Source organism: Camarhynchus parvulus, chromosome 4 (assembly GCF_901933205.1).
Source record: "Camarhynchus parvulus chromosome 4, STF_HiC, whole genome shotgun sequence".
NCBI classification, from domain to species: domain Eukaryota; kingdom Metazoa; phylum Chordata; class Aves; order Passeriformes; family Thraupidae; genus Camarhynchus; species Camarhynchus parvulus.
Window position 1 is genome coordinate 57883737 of NC_044574.1, and position 19659 is coordinate 57903395.

The 19659-nt window shown below is 37.4% G+C and overlaps 1 protein-coding gene across 1 annotated transcript in view; it reads left to right on the plus strand.

Annotated features, from left to right (window-relative positions):
• EDNRA (endothelin receptor type A) overlaps positions 1–16447 on the plus strand; it is a 33305-nt gene extending 16858 nt beyond the window's left edge. The window contains exons 3-8 of the mRNA XM_030947063.1: positions 826–953; positions 6552–6750; positions 10523–10675; positions 12574–12707; positions 13087–13195; positions 14514–16447. Coding sequence (XP_030802923.1) covers positions 826–953; positions 6552–6750; positions 10523–10675; positions 12574–12707; positions 13087–13195; positions 14514–14654 — 864 coding nt within the window. The 3' untranslated portion in view covers positions 14655–16447. The remainder of the gene's footprint in view (positions 1–825; positions 954–6551; positions 6751–10522; positions 10676–12573; positions 12708–13086; positions 13196–14513) is intronic.
• Positions 16448–19659: the final 3212 nt, after the last annotated feature.

Here is a 19659-nt window from a genome sequence, read left to right on the forward strand (position 1 = left end):
GTGATCTTCTGTGACTCTGCAGCCAGTCATAGATTTGATTATCCTGAATAATTCTGTGTCCTATATTTTGTGTGTATACTTGCTACCAAAGCCCAGTTCCAAGACATGTTCAAAGCTTCAACAGTTATAGCTAGAAATATTACTACTTATATGCTAATTCTTCACAACTGTGCACATGAATCACTGTACTAATATTTATTATGCAAATGCCTCCTTGGAAATACTGCTCTAAGCCTCAGTCACTCACATCTTTCCAATGGATGCCTTTCTGCTGCCTTGAAGCACAGCCCACATGTTTGCACGGTTGTCTTTTAAAATGCAATATGGAACAAATTATGCATGCACAGTGTTTTCTTCACACTCCTCAGAGTTTGGCACTGGATGTTGCCATGAGTTACACAATGGTACATTTATGATGACAAGAATCTACTTGCGTGCAGCACCAGGACTTGCCTCTGAGGTATTTCATTATGGACCCTGAGTTATGTTGAGACTGTCTGGTTCTGGGACACGGCAATCACAACCATTTATGACTGGCTTGAGTTGGATTTTCATTATTCAGTACTGCTGGTAGGTTCACAACAATAAAAAGAAATATTTTAACAATGCAATTTACTATTGCAACACCACGAGGTCAACATTTTATGTAAACTTTCAACTTCTGTGCTTCTACAGTAGCAGTTAGTTCCCAGATCCACTCAGTACTAAGGTTATGGAGAATTCAAGGTTACTTTGGCTGTGTCTAAGACAGGAAATAACTACAATTGTGGCATACTTGATAGGTTACTGTTTAAATATTCTGATTATTTTGTATCTTCTCTTTAGCTCCTCGCTCAGAAGTGGCCTTTTGGAAATACAGAATTTGGACAGTTTCTTTGCAAATTCCTTCCCTTTATCCAGAAGGCATCAGTGGGAATCACAGTCCTTAACCTGTGTGCCCTTAGTGTGGACAGGTAAAGTATGTTTTACTCTTTTGCCTCTGTTCTTGCACGTGCAGATTTCCTAAATCTGGGAGCACTAAGCATGGTCTTTTTAGCAGGCAGTTACAATGCAGATATAACTTAGATTCTGGTCTTTTATATTCTGGCTAATGCCAAGCATCACATTTGGGGCTCAAAGTATGATATTAAGTCCTTGGGCTAATGAACTTTACATGTTTTTTAAAGGTATTTAAAAGCTCTGGTAAAGCATTATTTCACCTTTTACCAGACAAAAATTTACTGGGGTTTTACTAAGTATTCAGATTTCTTTCTTTCATATGAACTCATGGGGGTTTTTTGTATTTGAACAAGATCATAATCTTTAGGCTTAAAAATTAGCTTTTCAACTCACTGCCAATGGACAATAAACAAGGGTTTATTCTGATAACTTTCAAAACTAACAGAGCTCTACTGAAAAATATGCTGGAAACTTGCTTTGATACTTTGACATAAGTAGTTTGAAAAACTAATGCCTCTGCTATTTTTTCTTAGTACATGAAATGCAATAGCAGATGAACACTTGACTTCTGTAAAAGTTGGTTTTATGCCTTGAGTTACTTGCTCGTGTTCTACTCCAAAATACCAGTACCTCTAAATACAGGAAATACTTTTAAATAAAATGCAGTATGTGTATTAGTACAGGGACACAAAGAAGCTTTTAAATTAATCTTGGTTTGGCTTTACAGAAAAAGTTAATGTATAAGGTTTGCAGTGGATAAATCACTTGGTAGTATCCATACCTAAAATACAGTTCCTTACTGCATTAGTACCTCATTAGCCAAAGCCATAAATAAAAAAAGAAATTTGAAAAAAAATTTTAAAAGGTAATACAAGTAACTGTTCTACTTCCATTTTTTGAGTCTGAGAACTACAAAACCAATTCTATTTCTCAAACAATATCTGCCCAGCATTAAGTAAAATCCCATGGACCACTCTAAGGAATAAATCATAGATCAAGCACATGAAACATACAGTTTGTTAGATAAATTCTGACAACTGCAGTTTCACTAGATGAAGTTCCACTGTCATATACATTTTTATAAATTGGAACTAGCTCAGCTGAAGCTACCTTTTTGTAGAAAAATATATTTTTACAAGGACCGATTTGCTAATCCTCACAACAACCAAATGCTGTTTCCATTTGAGTATAAAATCTGGTATGGGATCAGACTCAGACTATTTAATTTCCTCCCTTAGCTTAGACACTTTGCCAAGGACATATTCTTTATCATCTGTTGCTACTCTAGTAAGTGGTTTCAGAGAGTCTGTGTTAGGAAACAGATGTATAGAGCCAGATTCTGATATTGGCTAACAAGCCAATATCAGAATCTGGCTCAATACCATGAAAGAATCTAGCTTCAATCACCATGAAAGCTCAGAGCACCTCCAATGAGTTAGACTGGACACTGGAAGTTTGGCACAGAATTCCACATCAGCTAATGGTTGCTTTCTAGAATGGAAAATTAGTAAATATGAAATAGTGTGCTGTCACAGTTGGACTATTTCTGGTTTATGGGCAAGTTAATTCTTGCTTTAAAAAAGCTCCTGAAAGTTATCTTGTTTACAATTATTTTGGGTCTCTGTATACTGCATTCTATGGCACATAAAAGATGGAGTCAATCGGTAGAGTGAATCCAGAGCTCCATATTTTTACTCGTTGTTGACTCTCTATCCCTGTTGCAGACCACAGCCTTAAGTTAGAACAGGATTCTTTTTTTTCCTATCAGGAAAATCCTTGTGCTAACTACATCCTATTGTGAAGCTCCCCTCATTACTACTGCCCTGGAGTGACTTGCCCTAACAGTGTATTAAGGTTTAACTGTGCGTGCCCAAGGGGAACAATGGCCACTCACATGTGGAGAGGGTTTTAAGAGGCTGGCAGAAAGCCAGCCATTCACCCTTCGGAGGAAGCTCACTTCGAAGTTGCCTCAGATGCCCCCCAGGCATTTTTAAACTCTAGGTCACGATGGTGACGATAGTGTGACTCTTTCTAAACAGTGCCTGAGTGTGACTAAGAGGAAGGATATTTCCCTGCCTGAATTTTTACTCTTGCTTATGTCTTGGGCATAATGATTTTGATGAAGAAATTGGTTGAAGAAGAAAAGTGAAGATATGAATCTCATTTCACGTGTATACACTCTCTTCTTGCCTCCTCTACATAGCACAGTGCAAAGAACAGTAATCCTAAACTAGATATTTTTATCTGGACCAACTCACAGTAAGTGTATGAGACAAGTCAAGATTTTGCCACTAAAATAAAACTCTAAGAGCTTTATTGTATTAAGGTAGTTGCATAAAATGAAGAACAGCTGGGGTTGCTAATAACAAAGCAGAACAGTTCAGTATCAGCAGCAGCAGGGACATTTAGGAACTGTCCTGGCACTCATCTTGACAGTGGCTGCTTCCTACGTGCTTGATCCTGTCCTTTATGTTTCCTGCATTGCTTTTCACTCTTACAAAGGGCTGATGATACAGAACAGACACTTGTTATATTACAGGGCCATTTGAACACCTAGTTTTCTAATTAACACCTAATTTCTAATCTAAGTTAAAAGGAATAGGGGAACAAAAGCACCCACTGATGTTCTCAGATCCAGACAATATGTCTTTCTGAAAGAAATGCTTTGAGCATGTTATAACTAGATAGGAGTGCAAAATATTTAATTTTGTGTATGTATACAAGTTGACAGCACATGCATGAGCAGTTGAAAATGAAAAAGGGAGAGAGAAGAGGGGCCACAACATCAAGCAGAGGACAGGAAGTGACCTGGGGAAAAAAAGCGAACATTTTAGACGTGATTGGAGGCAAGAGGGAAATAAACAGAACTAAAGGAAAGTTAGCCAAATCTCACACAGATTTTAGAGTGAGGAATTAAATGCAATGCATTATGCATGTATTTTATGTCAGGTCCCTGGCAGACATCCTATGTTTTCCAAGTATGAGGGAAATAAACCCTGCAGTACTTTCTCACTCTTGATTGTGGGAGGTTTGTGGCTAGACAAACAGACAAACATCCTCTATATTACATAACCCACAGAACACCCACCTGAAAAATTATTACTACTGAAATTATTATTACTACCACTATTTTTCAAATCACTCCTACAGCAGTGAGTAAAGAGACCAAGTAATGGCAGCTTAATATTCATTCAGCAAATTCTGATCTAATTACTGAGCTTCTTATGTTTTAGCTGAAAATATCCATAAAATTATTCAGCTAACAATTCTTTATTTGAGAGTTATTTTAATTGTAAACTGGAAAAACAATCAGTAAAATACATATAGGACCCAAATCCTTACTGTTGTGCATAGTGATCTCCTCATGTGCAAAACAGATGTAACTCAAAAGAACAGGTACAAAAATGCAAGAAAGCAAATAACTGGATTCACAGTTTACAAGTCATTGTTTGTTACTCTTATATTTACAGAGGTAACATAAAACAAGCTTTACATTTGCTACTTGAAAAATATATACAGTGTACAAGCCCCTGTTTGCTAAAAGCATCAGACAGTCAAGGATGGGCTAGTACCTTGTGCAGCTGACAGAAATGATTGTAAAATTGCCAGTCTTTAGAAAGTAAACTTTGAACTGATTGTTAAATTTCCAAAGTTCACAAATACTTGTGCATTTGTGTGAAAGGTTAAGTTTCAATGAATATTCCATTTGGTGATGAAAGCCAGAATTTGATATTTGGCAAAAAGAATATGACAGGATGACAAATTATTTAAAATTAAATTTGGATTTAATATGAATATTTGTGAGAAGGTAAGATACTGGATATTTCTTTCTTAGTTCTCCCAGTATAATTCAATTTGTTTCGAGAGTCTCAGAATTCTAATCTCAGAGACCTCCTCCCCTTTTTCACATTCTTGGAAGACAAGGATGCCTTTAGATGATATTCTTATTTTTAATGTAGAATTCCAAGCTGTAGTTTGCATTTTTATGCTCGAAGTATTTCTACACACATTTCTGTAGAAATGATGCTCTGAGAGCCTGTCTGTAGTTCACCTGTGACTGTGTTCTTTATGACATTGCTGTAGATATCAAGGCAAAGCTTTCCAGTCTGTTTTCTGCAGGGGTGATGGCAGCCCCTGACACTTCCCAGTGATATTGGGTAACAATGCTTGCTCAAGTCTTTGTGAGGGGCTTAAGCCTGGATTTGCATTCAGGCATTGTCATTCCCCTAACACTGAGGCTACGGGGGAAATTCCCAAGTCTTCCATCTAGTTAATAAGCACACTTCCAAACTAAAAAGAGGCTGTGATTCAAGAAATCAGAAGAAATTATTTGTGTGTGAATCCAGTGTTACTGTATTGGTTAAAGGAGGGCTTAGAAAGCCTTTCAGTAACCAAATTTTCCTGATCTCTGTAGCCTAGGTCCTGTAGCCCTCAAAAAATGTTTTTTCCGATCAGAAGCTCCTCATTCCTTCCATCTTGGTTGGACTTGATGATCTCAAAATGTCTTTTCCAACCTAGTTCATTCTGTGATTCTGTGATCTCAAAAATTCCAAATCCAGTATTTCCCTTCTTAATATGATATTTTTTAAGCAGACAAACAATTTTTCTTGACTTTTTTTATCCTCAACCAAAGAAGACTATTTCATCAGCAAATGCCATATATCCATGCAGCACTGTCATTCCAAACAGGAAGGTGCTATTATTTTAAGGAAGCAAAATAAGTTCAGAACAGTTACATCATTAACAGTTCAGAAGCTGTTACTTCATTAATGACACAGAGCTCTCCAGAATGAATTTCAGATTGTTACAAGATCAAAAATCATATTGGTTCTTTACAATATTCTGTCTTTGCTAAATTGTTGGAAATGCTAAGCAAGTAGTTTACTGCAGTAATTGTAGGACAACAGTTAAATCTACTACTGAAAATTTAGTTTATGGACTGGATTGCACTTTGTATCCCATGCCTATCTGTCTTCTCTGGATAATTTTACAACCTTCTAACCAGAGCTGACAGAGAGATTGAGGTCTCAAAGCCAATAAATTTCTATAAGCTCATTGAAAACTGAGAGACAACTAGAGGAGAAAGATCCTTTAAGTTCATTGAACAGTGTAAACAGAACAAATGCCTTTTCACTTCATCAAGAGTATTTTCCCAGTGTTTCATTGCCTGGAAGCTGACAGCTTTGGGTAGCACTGCTGCTACAGCTGAGGTAGCTGAAGGAGATGGATGCTTTGTATCTGTTAGAATGGCTGTGTGCCTGGAAGCTCTTTTCCCTCTGTTATGGAAGTTATTTAGTGAAAGATATAGTCTGTCCTCACAAACCTTGCCTGCTTTGATTAGAAAGCATTAGTGCAGTCCACCCAGCAGAATTCCACACAATCCCACACCCAAGCAGAACAGGAGCAGCCGGCTCTCTGCTCTCCAGCCCTCCATGTGCCCTGATATGACCTAGGTAAATTGATAGCTGGCAGAGGCCCTGGAATAGGCAGAAAAAAACCAAGTAATACAAGTCTCAGATGTCAGCTTTAGGAATTTACTTGCCATACGACACTGAACCATGAAGTTTTAAGAAGGAAACCGTGGGCTGGAAACTAACACCTGTCTCTTTCAGGTACAGAGCAGTTGCATCCTGGAGCCGTGTTCAGGGGATTGGAATCCCCATGATCACTGCTATTGAAATTTTCTCCATTTGGCTTCTGTCCTTCATACTGGCCATCCCAGAAGCAATTGGCTTTGCTGTGGTACCTTTCAAATACAAGGATGCAAGTTATGTTACCTGCATGCTCAAACCTACAAATGATTTCATGTTGGTAAGTAACATCCTGTCTTCTCTTTTTTGGAACCCACAGTATGTGGGTTAGACAATTAAGATACTGGATGATAATAGAGTTTATTCATGCATTAAACTGCAAAATGTATTCTAAAGTGTATTGGTGCAAAAAGGATCCTATGTTCACAGTGACTTTTCTCTGTGTTCAGCCAGAGAGATTAAATGGGGCTTTACTGCATTTTCATTTCTTTGCTACTGAAGATTCTTACTACAGACATTTGCAATTCACACCTGCTGAAAGTACAATCAAGAGATGTATCAGGGTAGCCAGAGCCTTGAAAAGTTTTGAGTTTCAAGGTACAACACCTTGGAGCTTGTAAATGTCAAAACACATGTTTTACCATGATTAGTCATCCTTCTCTATGCAGTAGTCAGCTCTCTTGGCACACAGAGAAAAGGGTGGGGCCATGCTACATGCATTAAAGTCAAATAAAAAATAATCCTTTAGTTTACAAGGAATCATGACTACAAAGCTGACAGTCCCACACCTCCAGCTAGGTGTTTGTGCAGTGTTACTGCCATAAGATACAGCAGCTCAAGAGCAAGAGGAGTGCCTGAGACACTCCAGGCTGCTTTGGCACGTTTCCTACCCCTCACCTCTGTGCTCCTGCAGATTAACAGCTGTCAGAACCCACATCAACTTCTGCAAAGCAGCTCAGGTGAGAAGTCACTGCAGAATCAATAGATTACTGCATAGGGGCATAGTGGTTTTCCATATGGCCTTGCAATGAGAAAATATCTTAATTTTTTAAACTTCTGAATACAGTGAAAGGCCAGGTACCATTCATCCAGTAATGAAAAAGAAAGAGTAATATTCTGGTCTGTTACAGAGAAGGCAGATAGCACCAGTTCTTCAGTCTTGAGAAAACCTTGGTATTTTTTTCTGGACTAGAATTTTTCATAATAGAGTATAAGTTTCTCTTTTTTGAATGCCTGGTGCTTCTCCTTTTATTGGACCAGAACATAACTTGGCCTAGAATTGGGAAGGATAAGGTAAAGTGGAGCTGGGAATTTTAGAAAATAAAAAGCGTAGATGATTACTTTTTCAGAGGAACACCCCCAACTGTGGTAGGGTTACACAGACTATAGGGATGGCCAAAAGAGCATGAGATAATTGAAAGAGAAGACAAAAGGAATTCCCTAACAGAAATAATTAATGCAGATAAAGATGGAGTGGAATTTCCCAGAGTTTATTATATTTTTGTTTCTTGACTCCACAGCCTACATTACTGTAGTTATAAGACTGTGATTTATGAATTACACACTGCAGCAAAATTTCCCTCTCTAATGGCTGTTTTTCTCCTCAAATGTGCCTGGACAACCTTCACTTCCTTTTTCCCTAAGAAAAAGAATAGTTTTCCCTTTTCTCAAAAACATTATAGTTCAGGTCTTCCATAGGCATGCTAACTTTAATGATTACTGTTCTGTTTTTAATGTTCTAAGTAGAATAGCTTGGTTTGTTTTCCTAGCAGAAAGTAGTAACTCTTACTTGCTCAGTATAATTCAGAAGTGCCAATCTTCCCACAGCAGTTTGATTTTTAAGGAAAGAAACCAGTAGTTATGTCCAAGTTTAGAGTAAATGTTGGATGTGTCAGTCAAAATGGAGAGCTTTGTGTTTCAATGTGTTGCAAGCAAGTACAAACATGAGATTAAAGTGGAAATACCATTTTAACCTTAACTATAGTATTTACTACCACAAACACCACAATAAACAATTACTAAACTTCAGGAAGGATTTGTTATTAACTTCTGTTTTTAATAGGAGCTTTATTCATGTTTAAAGCTATCTTTGAAAGATTTAAAATATTCATGCTAGACCATGATTCCCAAGAGACCGAGCGCACTAGGAAACTTGTTTAAAATGCACATTTCCTGTAGAAAACCAGTTCCATGTGGGTTTTCAAGACAAACAAAAGAATGTCTACTTCTCTTCAATCAACCCATTTTTGTGCATTGATGTAAGCTTTGTGAAACTGAGATTCCTCAATTAATCATTTACAGACATTTCAGAGTAGGTTTTATAACTCCACGAGGCCAACTCCTCATCCAGAAGTGATGTATTGGTCAGGGCTGTGACACGGACCTTTCATGTGTTTTCCTGACCAACAAGCAATGCTCATGGAGCCTGGAACACTTTTTGTAGGACACAAAGTTTTCCTTGTAAACATGGAATGGATTCACGTAGTACACATTTTGTTGTGCTGCCCAGCCAATGTGATTCCAGGTTGACTTGGAGGAATTTGCCATGGAAAAGATAATTGTCTCCATGTATTTGTAATCCTTTGCTCTGCAGAAGGAGCAGCAATTACATTTGCCCTCAGTACAAACTCCTCAAATATCAGGCATATTGTTTTCTGGTTTTCTGCTGGCAAAAGCTTTGCTCCCAGAGGAGGAAATTCTGCCCCCAAGGAAAGTGCAGCTATGCAGGAGACTGCAGCCCCTTCTCAGGGAGGAGAGGAGGCTAATGAGGAGGAAACAAGTTAATCAACACAACACAGCGTCCCAGAGTGAGGTCGGATTGTGGCCCAGAAACCAGCAGCATAATCTAAACTAGCAAATTCTGTATGCAGCTGTGTTGGGGCAGAGGGAAAAAAATGAAAAGCATTCCCTTTTTCTCAGTAAATCAACTTCATAATGTAACTGAAGTAGATTTTTAAAGTAACATTATTAAACACCAGTATATGAATTGTAACAACATTTTTCATCTTTTGAAGTTTAGTGCTATTTGGTTTTAAATGTAAACACGATGTCAAAAGTTTGAGTTTTTCAAACAAGAGTCATAAAATCCTCAGGCATAAGAATTTTGACATTTGGTGTGGGAACTGTGATGTTACGAGAGCACATCCTCTAGGAACAAACAAGCTGGGGGAAAGAGTGACACATCCCTTTTATACTAATAACCTAGACACAGGAAGTGTTTGAAATGCTATATTTCAGCGCATACTTTTGGCTGAGCATAAAAACCAAGATACAGTATTTTCTCAAGTCTGAAAACATGATCCTCTACAGAAAAGAGCAATTTTAAATGTTTTCTCAAATGTAGTATTTCCCACGATACAGAAATTTATTAACTTACAGCATTGCTTACATCACAGCTAATATTTAAAATTATACAGAGCAAAGTATTGCTATTCTATCAATACCACACTGTCCCATCACAGAAGGCAAATGGTGGAAATGGCAGTCAAGGGGTTAAAAGTAACTGTACCACTAGAAGCCATCCCTAAGCTTTGCACATATCAGACAAACACTTATGAAGTGGCTCCTATCTGCCCAGTACATAAGCAAACCAACTGCCAACCTTTTCACTGATAACAAAAGGTGATTAAACTTACAAGACATTTTGAATTTTCCTTTTTTGGCATCAGGACAGAAGCTTTAGAGGTAAATGGCATTTCCTGAGACAGGCTTTTAGTAAGATTCATTATCTCAGACTGACACTGTCTACATTTTGGCAGGTCTTTTTCATGCAGCTGTATTCCAGTTTTCATGAATGAATATAAATGTTCAGAAAGTACAACCAAAAAAAATTAATTCCAACCCAAGACAGATTGCAACAAAGGTACAGGCAGGCTCTCTGTAAATGTTTACACTGCCACAATTCCTATTTTGATGTTGGTCAAAAAGAGATCAACAATAAGCAAACAGACAGATACCAGTGTACCAACTGTCATGTTTTTCCAAGGCCTTTCAGTGGTATTTTGCATTCAATCATAAGAAAATATCTGCTCTCTTCTTTTCCTTATCTACAGTTTTACAAAGATGCAAAGGATTGGTGGCTGTTTGGTTTCTATTTCTGCATGCCGCTGGCATGTACTGCCATCTTTTATACGCTAATGACTTGTGAAATGTTAAACAGAAGAAACAGCAACTTGAGAATTGCTCTCAGTGAACACCTGAAGCAGGTAAATATATTAGAAACACTAATGCTTGAAAATATTGTTCTTCTCTCTATGGGTTACGTTAGAAATATTTCAAAGTGTACCTGAATACAGTAAACTACAGAAGTGGAAAGTGAAGATGTAGGTTATTTATGATAAGGCATTCATTTAAACCCAGAACAAAGACTAAATCATTGTATAAGGAGGCATTGAAGACAGTATGCTCAGGAAACTAACCTTTTTATTTCTATTTATTCTGACAGTTGTGCCCTCCTTCTCTTTAACCTCAAATCACTACTGGATAAATGCTTTGAAATTTAACTACAAAGATTTGCCAAAAATGTTTCTTTTTCTGTATAAAGATAGGACTCCATGGATCCTCCCTCCTTTTGGCACTCTTTGATATGTAACTGTACCTTCATATAAAAAGCAATTGGAGAATAACCTAGTTTAGAAAAGAGTGGATTTTGCTTCTCAGGGTTATTGCACTGCTGCAGTACCACTGGAGTAGCTGCTTTGAAAAGAGCAACAGGAGAACAGAGCAAACAAATGATCACAGAACAAAGTCGCTCACAGAACCGTCAGGTCTCTTTGCTGGTTTGGCAGTGCTGGCTGATGTTTAACACGTAACTGAACTTTAAAAAAGAGTCTGGAGCTTTTCCCATGCATTAATATCAGCCCTTCAAATTCCACTCTTTGAACTTCCATGTTCACAGATGTGAATCCCTAAAGCAGTCCTCTCTGCATCAGAGTGAGTTCTCACAGAGGTTCCTCCTCTGCTGGCTCATTCCAGACCAGGGCTGACTGGAAAATCCTCCCCTTGTGCAGATTCTCCACTCTTTTCCCTCATCAGGCCCTGGGACTGCAACACAGTGTGTTCTAGGGCCACACACAGGCTACTCCACCCAGCAGAACTAGAATGGTATGTACTAGGAGTGGGGGAATCCACCGCCCTAAAATGCAGTGCCCACTAAGCATCTCAGACTGGCTGCTGCAGGATGACTTTATGCCACAATTAAAAAATATTTATCTTTTTAACCCTCACCCTTCCTTCCTTCCTTCCTTCCTTCCTTCCTTCCTTCCTTCCTTCCTTCCTTCCTTCCTTCCTTCCTTCCTTCCTTCCTTCCTTCCTTCCTTCCTTCCTTCCTTCCTTCCTTCCTTCCTTCCTTCCTTCCTTCCTATATACTTGTCCACACTAATGTCTAATCACAAATATTTTTTAATATTTTGATAAAAGCTGCTATTATAAAAAAGAGGAAACTGTAAAAGTCTTATTCAAAGCCTAACAAGACTGTAATCACTATTTGACTTCAAGTTATTTCATGACAGAGCCTAGCAGTGCTTGTCAGTGTTATATTACACGGAATCCTTACCCCTTTATATGCTTCTCTTTATCAAACCCATGCCTACCAAACACCACTGGAATGCATTGTCAAAAATCCACTAAAGCATCTGTAACTCTCTAGAGCCACATAAAAAAACCATTAAATTGCAATTATTTCCTAAGTATTACAAGATTAAGTTGTAATACTAACATTTCTGAAATGTTTGTAGAGGAACTATTTACCTGAGAACATCAAGATCCCACAGTAAGGATCACATAGCAAAATCAAGATACTGGGCAGTATCCCTTTATAGAACACTATATCAGAGAGAATCCTACAATATTCTAGCAGTACCAATACCTGTGTGCCCAGCTGCCCCAGCCTCAGTGATGACCAGGTTCTGTTGAGGATGGCCAGGATCAAGAACATGACAAACCCCATAAAAAAAAGTAGTACATCAGGTAGTCTGAAAGCTCCACTTTGGGAACCCTTTTATAACATATCTATAATACTGACTTTGCTGCCAAAATTACTAACTACAATCACCTGCTAGGATGCATTGGGCACTCAGCATACACTCTTATCTCCTTTATCTAGCGTCGAGAAGTTGCCAAGACAGTTTTCTGTTTAGTTGTGATTTTTGCTCTTTGCTGGTTCCCCCTCCATCTGAGTCGGATTTTGAAGAAAATGGTATACAACGAAAGAGATCCCAGCAGATGTGAACTGCTCAGGTACTTCATTTTCTATGCCAATACTTTGTACTGAAAAACATATAATGCTATATGCTTAGAATTTCTATAAGGAATGTCACTGTGCAATGCAACTGTGGTGTTCATTAATTTTAAGCTGCACCCATTTTCAGCAGTTTCAGTTTTAATGAGGTAGCATAATCTCAACAAATGTTGTTTGTCATTATTTCAATAACTTTGCTCTAGGTTTTCTGAACATCTGTGAGACAGGTTATTATAGATATGGCACGGTAGAAGATTAGATTGAGGGAGTTAAGTAAGAGAGAATGAGTTTGTTTGACAGAAGAGGCTGTAACCACAAGGAAAACAGATGCTTCTGTATCATATGAACTGTGCAAATGTTTGTCTTCCTCTTGCCTAGTTTCTTGCTGCCCTTGGATTACATCAGCATCAACCTGGCAACCATGAACTCTTGTATAAACCCCATAGCTCTGTATTTTGTGAGCAAGAAGTTTAAAAACTGTTTCCAGGTAAGCTTCTCCTGGTAAGATTTTATGTTCAGTTAACTAACTGTATTGAACCACTTGGCTCTTATCTATTTTTAACAGCTGGGAGAAGAGGCATGCAAAGGAATGAAAGAATATAAATTGTCTGGTTTAGCAGCTAGCAGTTCAGTTCACACAGCACATCTACCAAGATGAAACTATCCACTTCACCTGAAATACTAAATAAATAAGTTTGACATAGTCCTCATATGTGTAAACTGAGATAGACATGCTGTTGTAAATACTATTTATCTGCACGTGACATGCACATGAATTTGCTTGATAACAATTTTCCACTCTCCATGACAGCAAGCCGCTTGTATTAAACAATCTCATTAATGACTGAAATTTTCAGGCTTGAACACCAAATCAGGCACCTGAGTTGACTTTGGCAATCAAATATACACTAAGTCTTCTACCTGCATTTTCCCGTTCCTACAAATGCAAATATATTTTAAGGCTAAAATAATTTCCTCGTGACAATGTGGCTCTGCAACTCCCTGTCCACCTGTTAAAGGCAACAATAGGAAGCAAAAAAAAAAAAAGAAAGTAAAGAAAGTAATGAAATGGAAGATTGAAATAGCTTTATCTGCAATGAAAAACAAAGGATGACAGGACTGTACCACTAAACTTTAAGTCTGAGAATAGGCGGAATCCAAACTACTGAGAAAAATGTGAAGAATTATTACACTTAGGGAATACCTGTTTGTCTGTAGCCTGCTCAGATTTACAAACTATTTTAAGGGAGCATTTTCACATGACAAGTAAGAAATCAGCTTCTATTCCTAACTGTGCAAGATGTTACACCTCAGTATGTTCACTGAACCTTTTCCAAAATAATTTTGTCTTTTTCTAAGATGTGAGAAGAGACCTAAGTCACGGGCTGAGGAACTTTTCTTCTTTTCTCTTCCATGCTAAGCAGCATGCTGATCCCTAAGTTTGTCAAGTACAATGATAAAGAGAGCGAAAAACCAATCAACCCAGCACCTAACAATATGTATTGAATTCTGTAAATTCTCAATCTCTTTACCTTAGTGAAACAAATTTCCCTTTTCCTACTGTGAAAGTTTTTTGCAAATAAGAGGTACAGGCTGGGCCTAATTTGCTGCGCTTGTGATGTTCAATCACAGCAATCATTTATGTTCCAGGATAAAAATTTCCCTGAATATAGCTAGCACTTCTTTCAGCTAGAATCTGTTATCTGTCATTTCTGAATGAAAAATATGGCCGGCAATCTGCATAGAACTGAGAGATTTGTCTTAACATTTATTTATTTATTTATTTGTTTATTATTCATTTTCAGTCATGTCTTTGCTGTTGCTGCTCCCAGTCTAAGAGTTTGGTGACTTCAGTGCCCATGAATGGAACAAGCATTCAATGGAAAAACCAAGAACTAAACAATCACAATACAGACCGAAGCAGTCATAAAGACAGCATAAACTGAAAATTAAGGACTCTCACACCATTTCAGAATGAAACAGGAAAATAAAGTCACTACAAAGCTATTACAACAGGAAGCCCAGTGACTGTTTCGTAATGACATCAGACATGTGCACCATTGTACCTAATTCTAGAGGTGACTGAGTAGATGGAGTGAGTGTAACTGTGATGTCCTGTGAACTGAGATCCACTGGATGGTAATTCTGCCTCTGAAAAGGATATTGATGTGATTATGACACAAAAAACTGGCTTGAGCTATACAGGTGGTTTTGCTGTTCTGAAGCAGGCAGGAACTGCCCAGTGTCTGTGACTGGTACAATGCAATCTTTTTACCCGATTGTCACCTTGAATTAATCACTCTGGAACTTTTGAGAAGATATCAAAATGGACTCTATCTGTGACTACATTTTCTCTCTGCCCATTTGTCTTTTCAGTTCTATTTCTGTGGTGGATAAAGTCCACACACCAGTTTGTTTTGCATGTTGTTGCTGTTGCTGTTTTTCAGGTTTATGTTAGAAAATGTTTTGGTCCATACCAGCATTTTACCTATGCTAAAATGGATCAGGACATTAGCTGGGCAGTTCACATTTGTAGCACTTCAGTATTCAAATATAGGAAGAGACCATTTAAACAGCATCAACATTTGGCACTTAAGCACAGATTAATACCAAAAAAAAGAGGTATTAATAATACAGTACTATACTGTGTTATTTATTCTAATGCTCTGTACAAAATAATCTGTATCAGCGAAAATAATGGAAGATGCTCACAGATGGGCACCTTACAATGTGTTTTTATTAACCTGACATGTTAATTCTTAAACTATATGAACCTTTTAATCTATTTAGACTATAGCTGCATTAAATCTAAGTTGAAATGAGGGTCAGTGGAACATAGTGAAACATTATTAAAGCTGTCCACAGCATTCTGAGAATATGGTTATTATCAGAGCAGCTATGCACTCTGTTTTCACATTGTGAACATGATGTTACAGTCAGAGTGAATGTGGAAATATGGAAGTCCGTAAGAGTTGGATGTGCAGAAGGATATTTTTTGCCTTATTTCTTACAGTGTTCTCTGTCTCACACAACACTCAAAGATTTTAATGGGGTTTAATAGGTTATCAGCATTGTTAACCATACAAATGCTATTAAAAATATATAGAAGCTATTGCTTGCATATATGTAAACTGATGGTTTCCTTATTATTTCCATCCATTAAGGCTACATGGCAAGAGATTCCAGTTTGCCTATAAAAATTTTTAATAGGTAGCCTTTCATTAAATGGTGGAACTCAATAGTGTGGTGTCATATATAATATGTCTCATGCACAAATCTGTTAGGCAATTTATAGCATCTTTTGTACTAGGCTAAGAAGCAGTAATCAAAATTCCTCAAATTTTTAAACATCCGTTTCCTCTCCAGTGAAAGATGGAATCCTGCACAGTTTTATTTAAGAGGTCAAAATGCTAGTGCCTACAGTGACTTCTGCTGCACAAGTTTCCCCAATGTTTACATTCACACAAATCTTCTGAAGTATATTTAAAAAAAGGTTCTTTACATTGGTTTGTGTATTTTTTGTGTGCTTTCGTCTCCGTGACATATATGCCTGTACAAATACATACAAATCTATGTTCATATGTTATAAACCTAAATACAGTCTTCTGACAGTGCTCTGTGGTAGAGCCTAAGAGCATGGTATGGAATGAGACTCGGCTGAATTTTACTCAGAACATTTCATCCTCAAACTGTATCAGAAATCATAGTAAATGAGTGACAATGCTCTCCTTTGAGAAAATTGAGTTACTGGGTCTCTTTTACATCCTGAAATCTTCCATGCTACTTTGACTGAACGTATCGAGGAGATGATAAAGGTAAACAGAAAAAAGACATGAGGAATGGATTTAAGTTGTAAATTGCTCCTCCTTTGTTTCAAGGCAGGAGAAAGCTTTGTGTGCATACCCCTTTTCTGCTATTTACCTGATGGCTAGATGAACAAAAAAATGTCATACACCTGCAAATCAGTAATGTGATTGCTCAGAGACAATGCTTCTACGTGTCTACAAAAGACAGTAAGCAATTGAGACAATCTAGGTCAGTTTAGTGTTCTTCTACCAAAAAAAAGCCCCTTCTATGCTTTACAAGCATTGATGCAAACTATGAGTCATGAAAATTTAAAATTTTTCCTTCTAGGACTAACATTTCCAACATCTATTGCCTTAAACCCAAGAGCTGGCTCTGTTATGTGGCAGAGATACACTACACACAAAGCATCCTTTAAACCACCTCAGCCTAGATGGAAAAACTAATTTCCTACTCCTCATAATGCTGACTGATCTTAGCAAAAGCATTAAAAAATACAAAACTTTTTAACTAATGAAAATATGAGGGTAAATTATCTAAAAGAAGTGAGAGGCACTTTTTAGAACCCTTTAGAATTATTTTAGTGAGCTTACTTAGTGATTGGAGCCTGCAAAAACTATCTGGTGACCGTCATTCCATTTCTCCAGCCAGTGGAAGGACAGAGAGAGTTTAAATAACAGTGACAAGTGAGGTCCTGGGAGGTCTCATACTCTTTTTTGCCATGTTTGCTTTTTTGTATTTTTACTGGTGGCTGCTGCTCCCACTCACAAACCAGTTGTATGAACAAAGGGTGCTGTGATGTGGCAGCAGCAGAGATGAGGGGAAAATGCTTCTGAAAATCTTCCCAAGGTACTTTTTTAATTCTCTCCTCTTCTTCACACTGAGAATGGTAAATATTCCTCCTGGTACAGTATGTACCCTCAATTCTAAAAAAGCTGACTTTCAAAAAGAGCCAACAAAAGTATTCCACAATTCTGGTGTCACACAGAAGCTGCTTTCTCTTTTACATCAGTACAACTTTCCACAAGAATCCTTCCATTCTCTTATTTTATAGCCATTTTTAATCCTGCTGTTTGCATCAATCACAACTGAACTAAGCCTAGCTTTTCTCTGCAGATAACAGGGTCTAATTCACAAGCCTCAGATTAACTTCATAAACTTTTTGTCTGTTCATCACAATCAAAATCCATTTAACTGTCATAGTCATCTTTTTTTTGTGGACTTCAGAATTCCCAACTTTTGTCACACCACTCAGTGTAAAATATCATTGATAGTCTCACTTCTTAACTTAGTTTTAGAATACATCTGTTCTCTTTGTTTTCAATATGCATTTTTTTCAAACTCCCTCACTAAACATTTCCTCTTTGGTATATTTTATACTTATTTACTTCAAGAAGACAGCATATATGGGGTTTTCACTTATATCTATGTCTATATTTATTTATTTACATATGAAACTCTGTGCTTCAGACATGACCTAGCCAGCTCCTGTGCATTAAAAAAAGTATATCAAATCTCACCTGATAAAACCATTAGCTTAGTTCTAAGAAAAGATACTTGTGCTACCCTCATATCTGAATATGTTTGTTTTTGATTTGACTACAGTCAGTTTCAGGTGTTTACCTGTCTGTCCTGCCATCCGTCCAAACCAACTATCAACCCCCTGTCCAATTTCAATAAATTTTACAGAATAGAGTTATCATCCTTATGAAGCTACAGAGAATTTCACCACAACTGCAGGATGGCAGGAAGAACAAAATTCTACTTGTGCTCTATGCAGAAAATTTCTGAAATGTAGTTTGTGCATAACAATAAATTCACTTGATAGAAAGATGTTATAAACATTACAGATGCAGAAAAAGCCTTGATCAGAGCATGCAACTTGTAAGACATCTGAGAATCAAACCACAACCCACAGATTCTTGGAAGCCAGTATTGGTAAGTTCCCTTGCTTGTGGAATTACTTGCTGCTTCTTTTTAGTTTATATTTTATTTTTATATGCTTCTCTTTCATCACTTACATATTTACTGCAATCTTGTTACTATATAATTTGATTCTGTGAAGCCTTATGGGTTTCAGTGTGTGAGAAGACATGATACAAATTCAAATTCTGCTGCATTTGTATGAACAGATGCCTGCTGAAATGTCCCTGAAGCAAAGCACGCATTTTCATTAGAAGAAACACCGGGACAGCATGCTAACATTGCCTTGTAAAGTTACTTTCACACAATCAATGCTGCAAAGTATTGGCTCGGCAAAGTATTCCTAATTTACACTCCTCACTCTTTCAAAGACTAAATAAAGGCAATTCTCCAAAATCAGAGTAAAAGAAGACATAAAATATAAAAAGTTTACAGACCAGAAACAGCTGTCAAGTTGCATAGGGAAAAAAAAAGACCAAACCCAGGCATGTTTAAAATGTGGCTCTAAAAGAGATACAGCTTATCATTAGTCCAAGTGTGGGAAAGGAAGAGATGAACTAAATAAAAAAATGTAGGTCATCTCCAGTTTCTCTAAAGAAAGAGGAAATTAATTGACCTCTACTATCTCATCTTGAATCACTTTTCGCCTGTACAAACACTGCTGCTTCTGAACTGAGCTGACACTTGAGCCACAGCCTTGCAGTCCTGTTAGTAGCGTATTATTAAAACAAAAAAGCTCAACAGAGTAAGTGTTACAACTGGTAAAGAAAAAAAAACCAAAACAATCTGAATTTCAGGAGCACTCTGCCCACACTTCTGAGAGTAACTGAGTGTCTGCCAACTGCTCTGAAATTAATGATTTGGTGCATCTCAGAATAAGGCCTTTACTTCAATCTCACTGTCTTAGTCCTTGGGAGCAAAAAGATTGAGAAGTTACTGAATCAAGCATCCAGAACAATTAATGAGAAGCACTTCCAAGCTCTCCAAGAGAACATATATCCTGCTACATATTTTAACCAGAGGTGAAGATTAGAAATCCATCGTTACACCACCATACTATCCTGTAGCCACTCTTCATATTTATTGAAACGTCTGTGTCCAAGTGTTTTTTGTCTTTTCCTCTCTAAAATTGTTGTACAGTGGTCTCTTTGGTATTGCCTCTAAATAAAGTATACATTTGGATTAGCTTTCTTTCCAATATCTACACAGTGTTAATGAAGCATT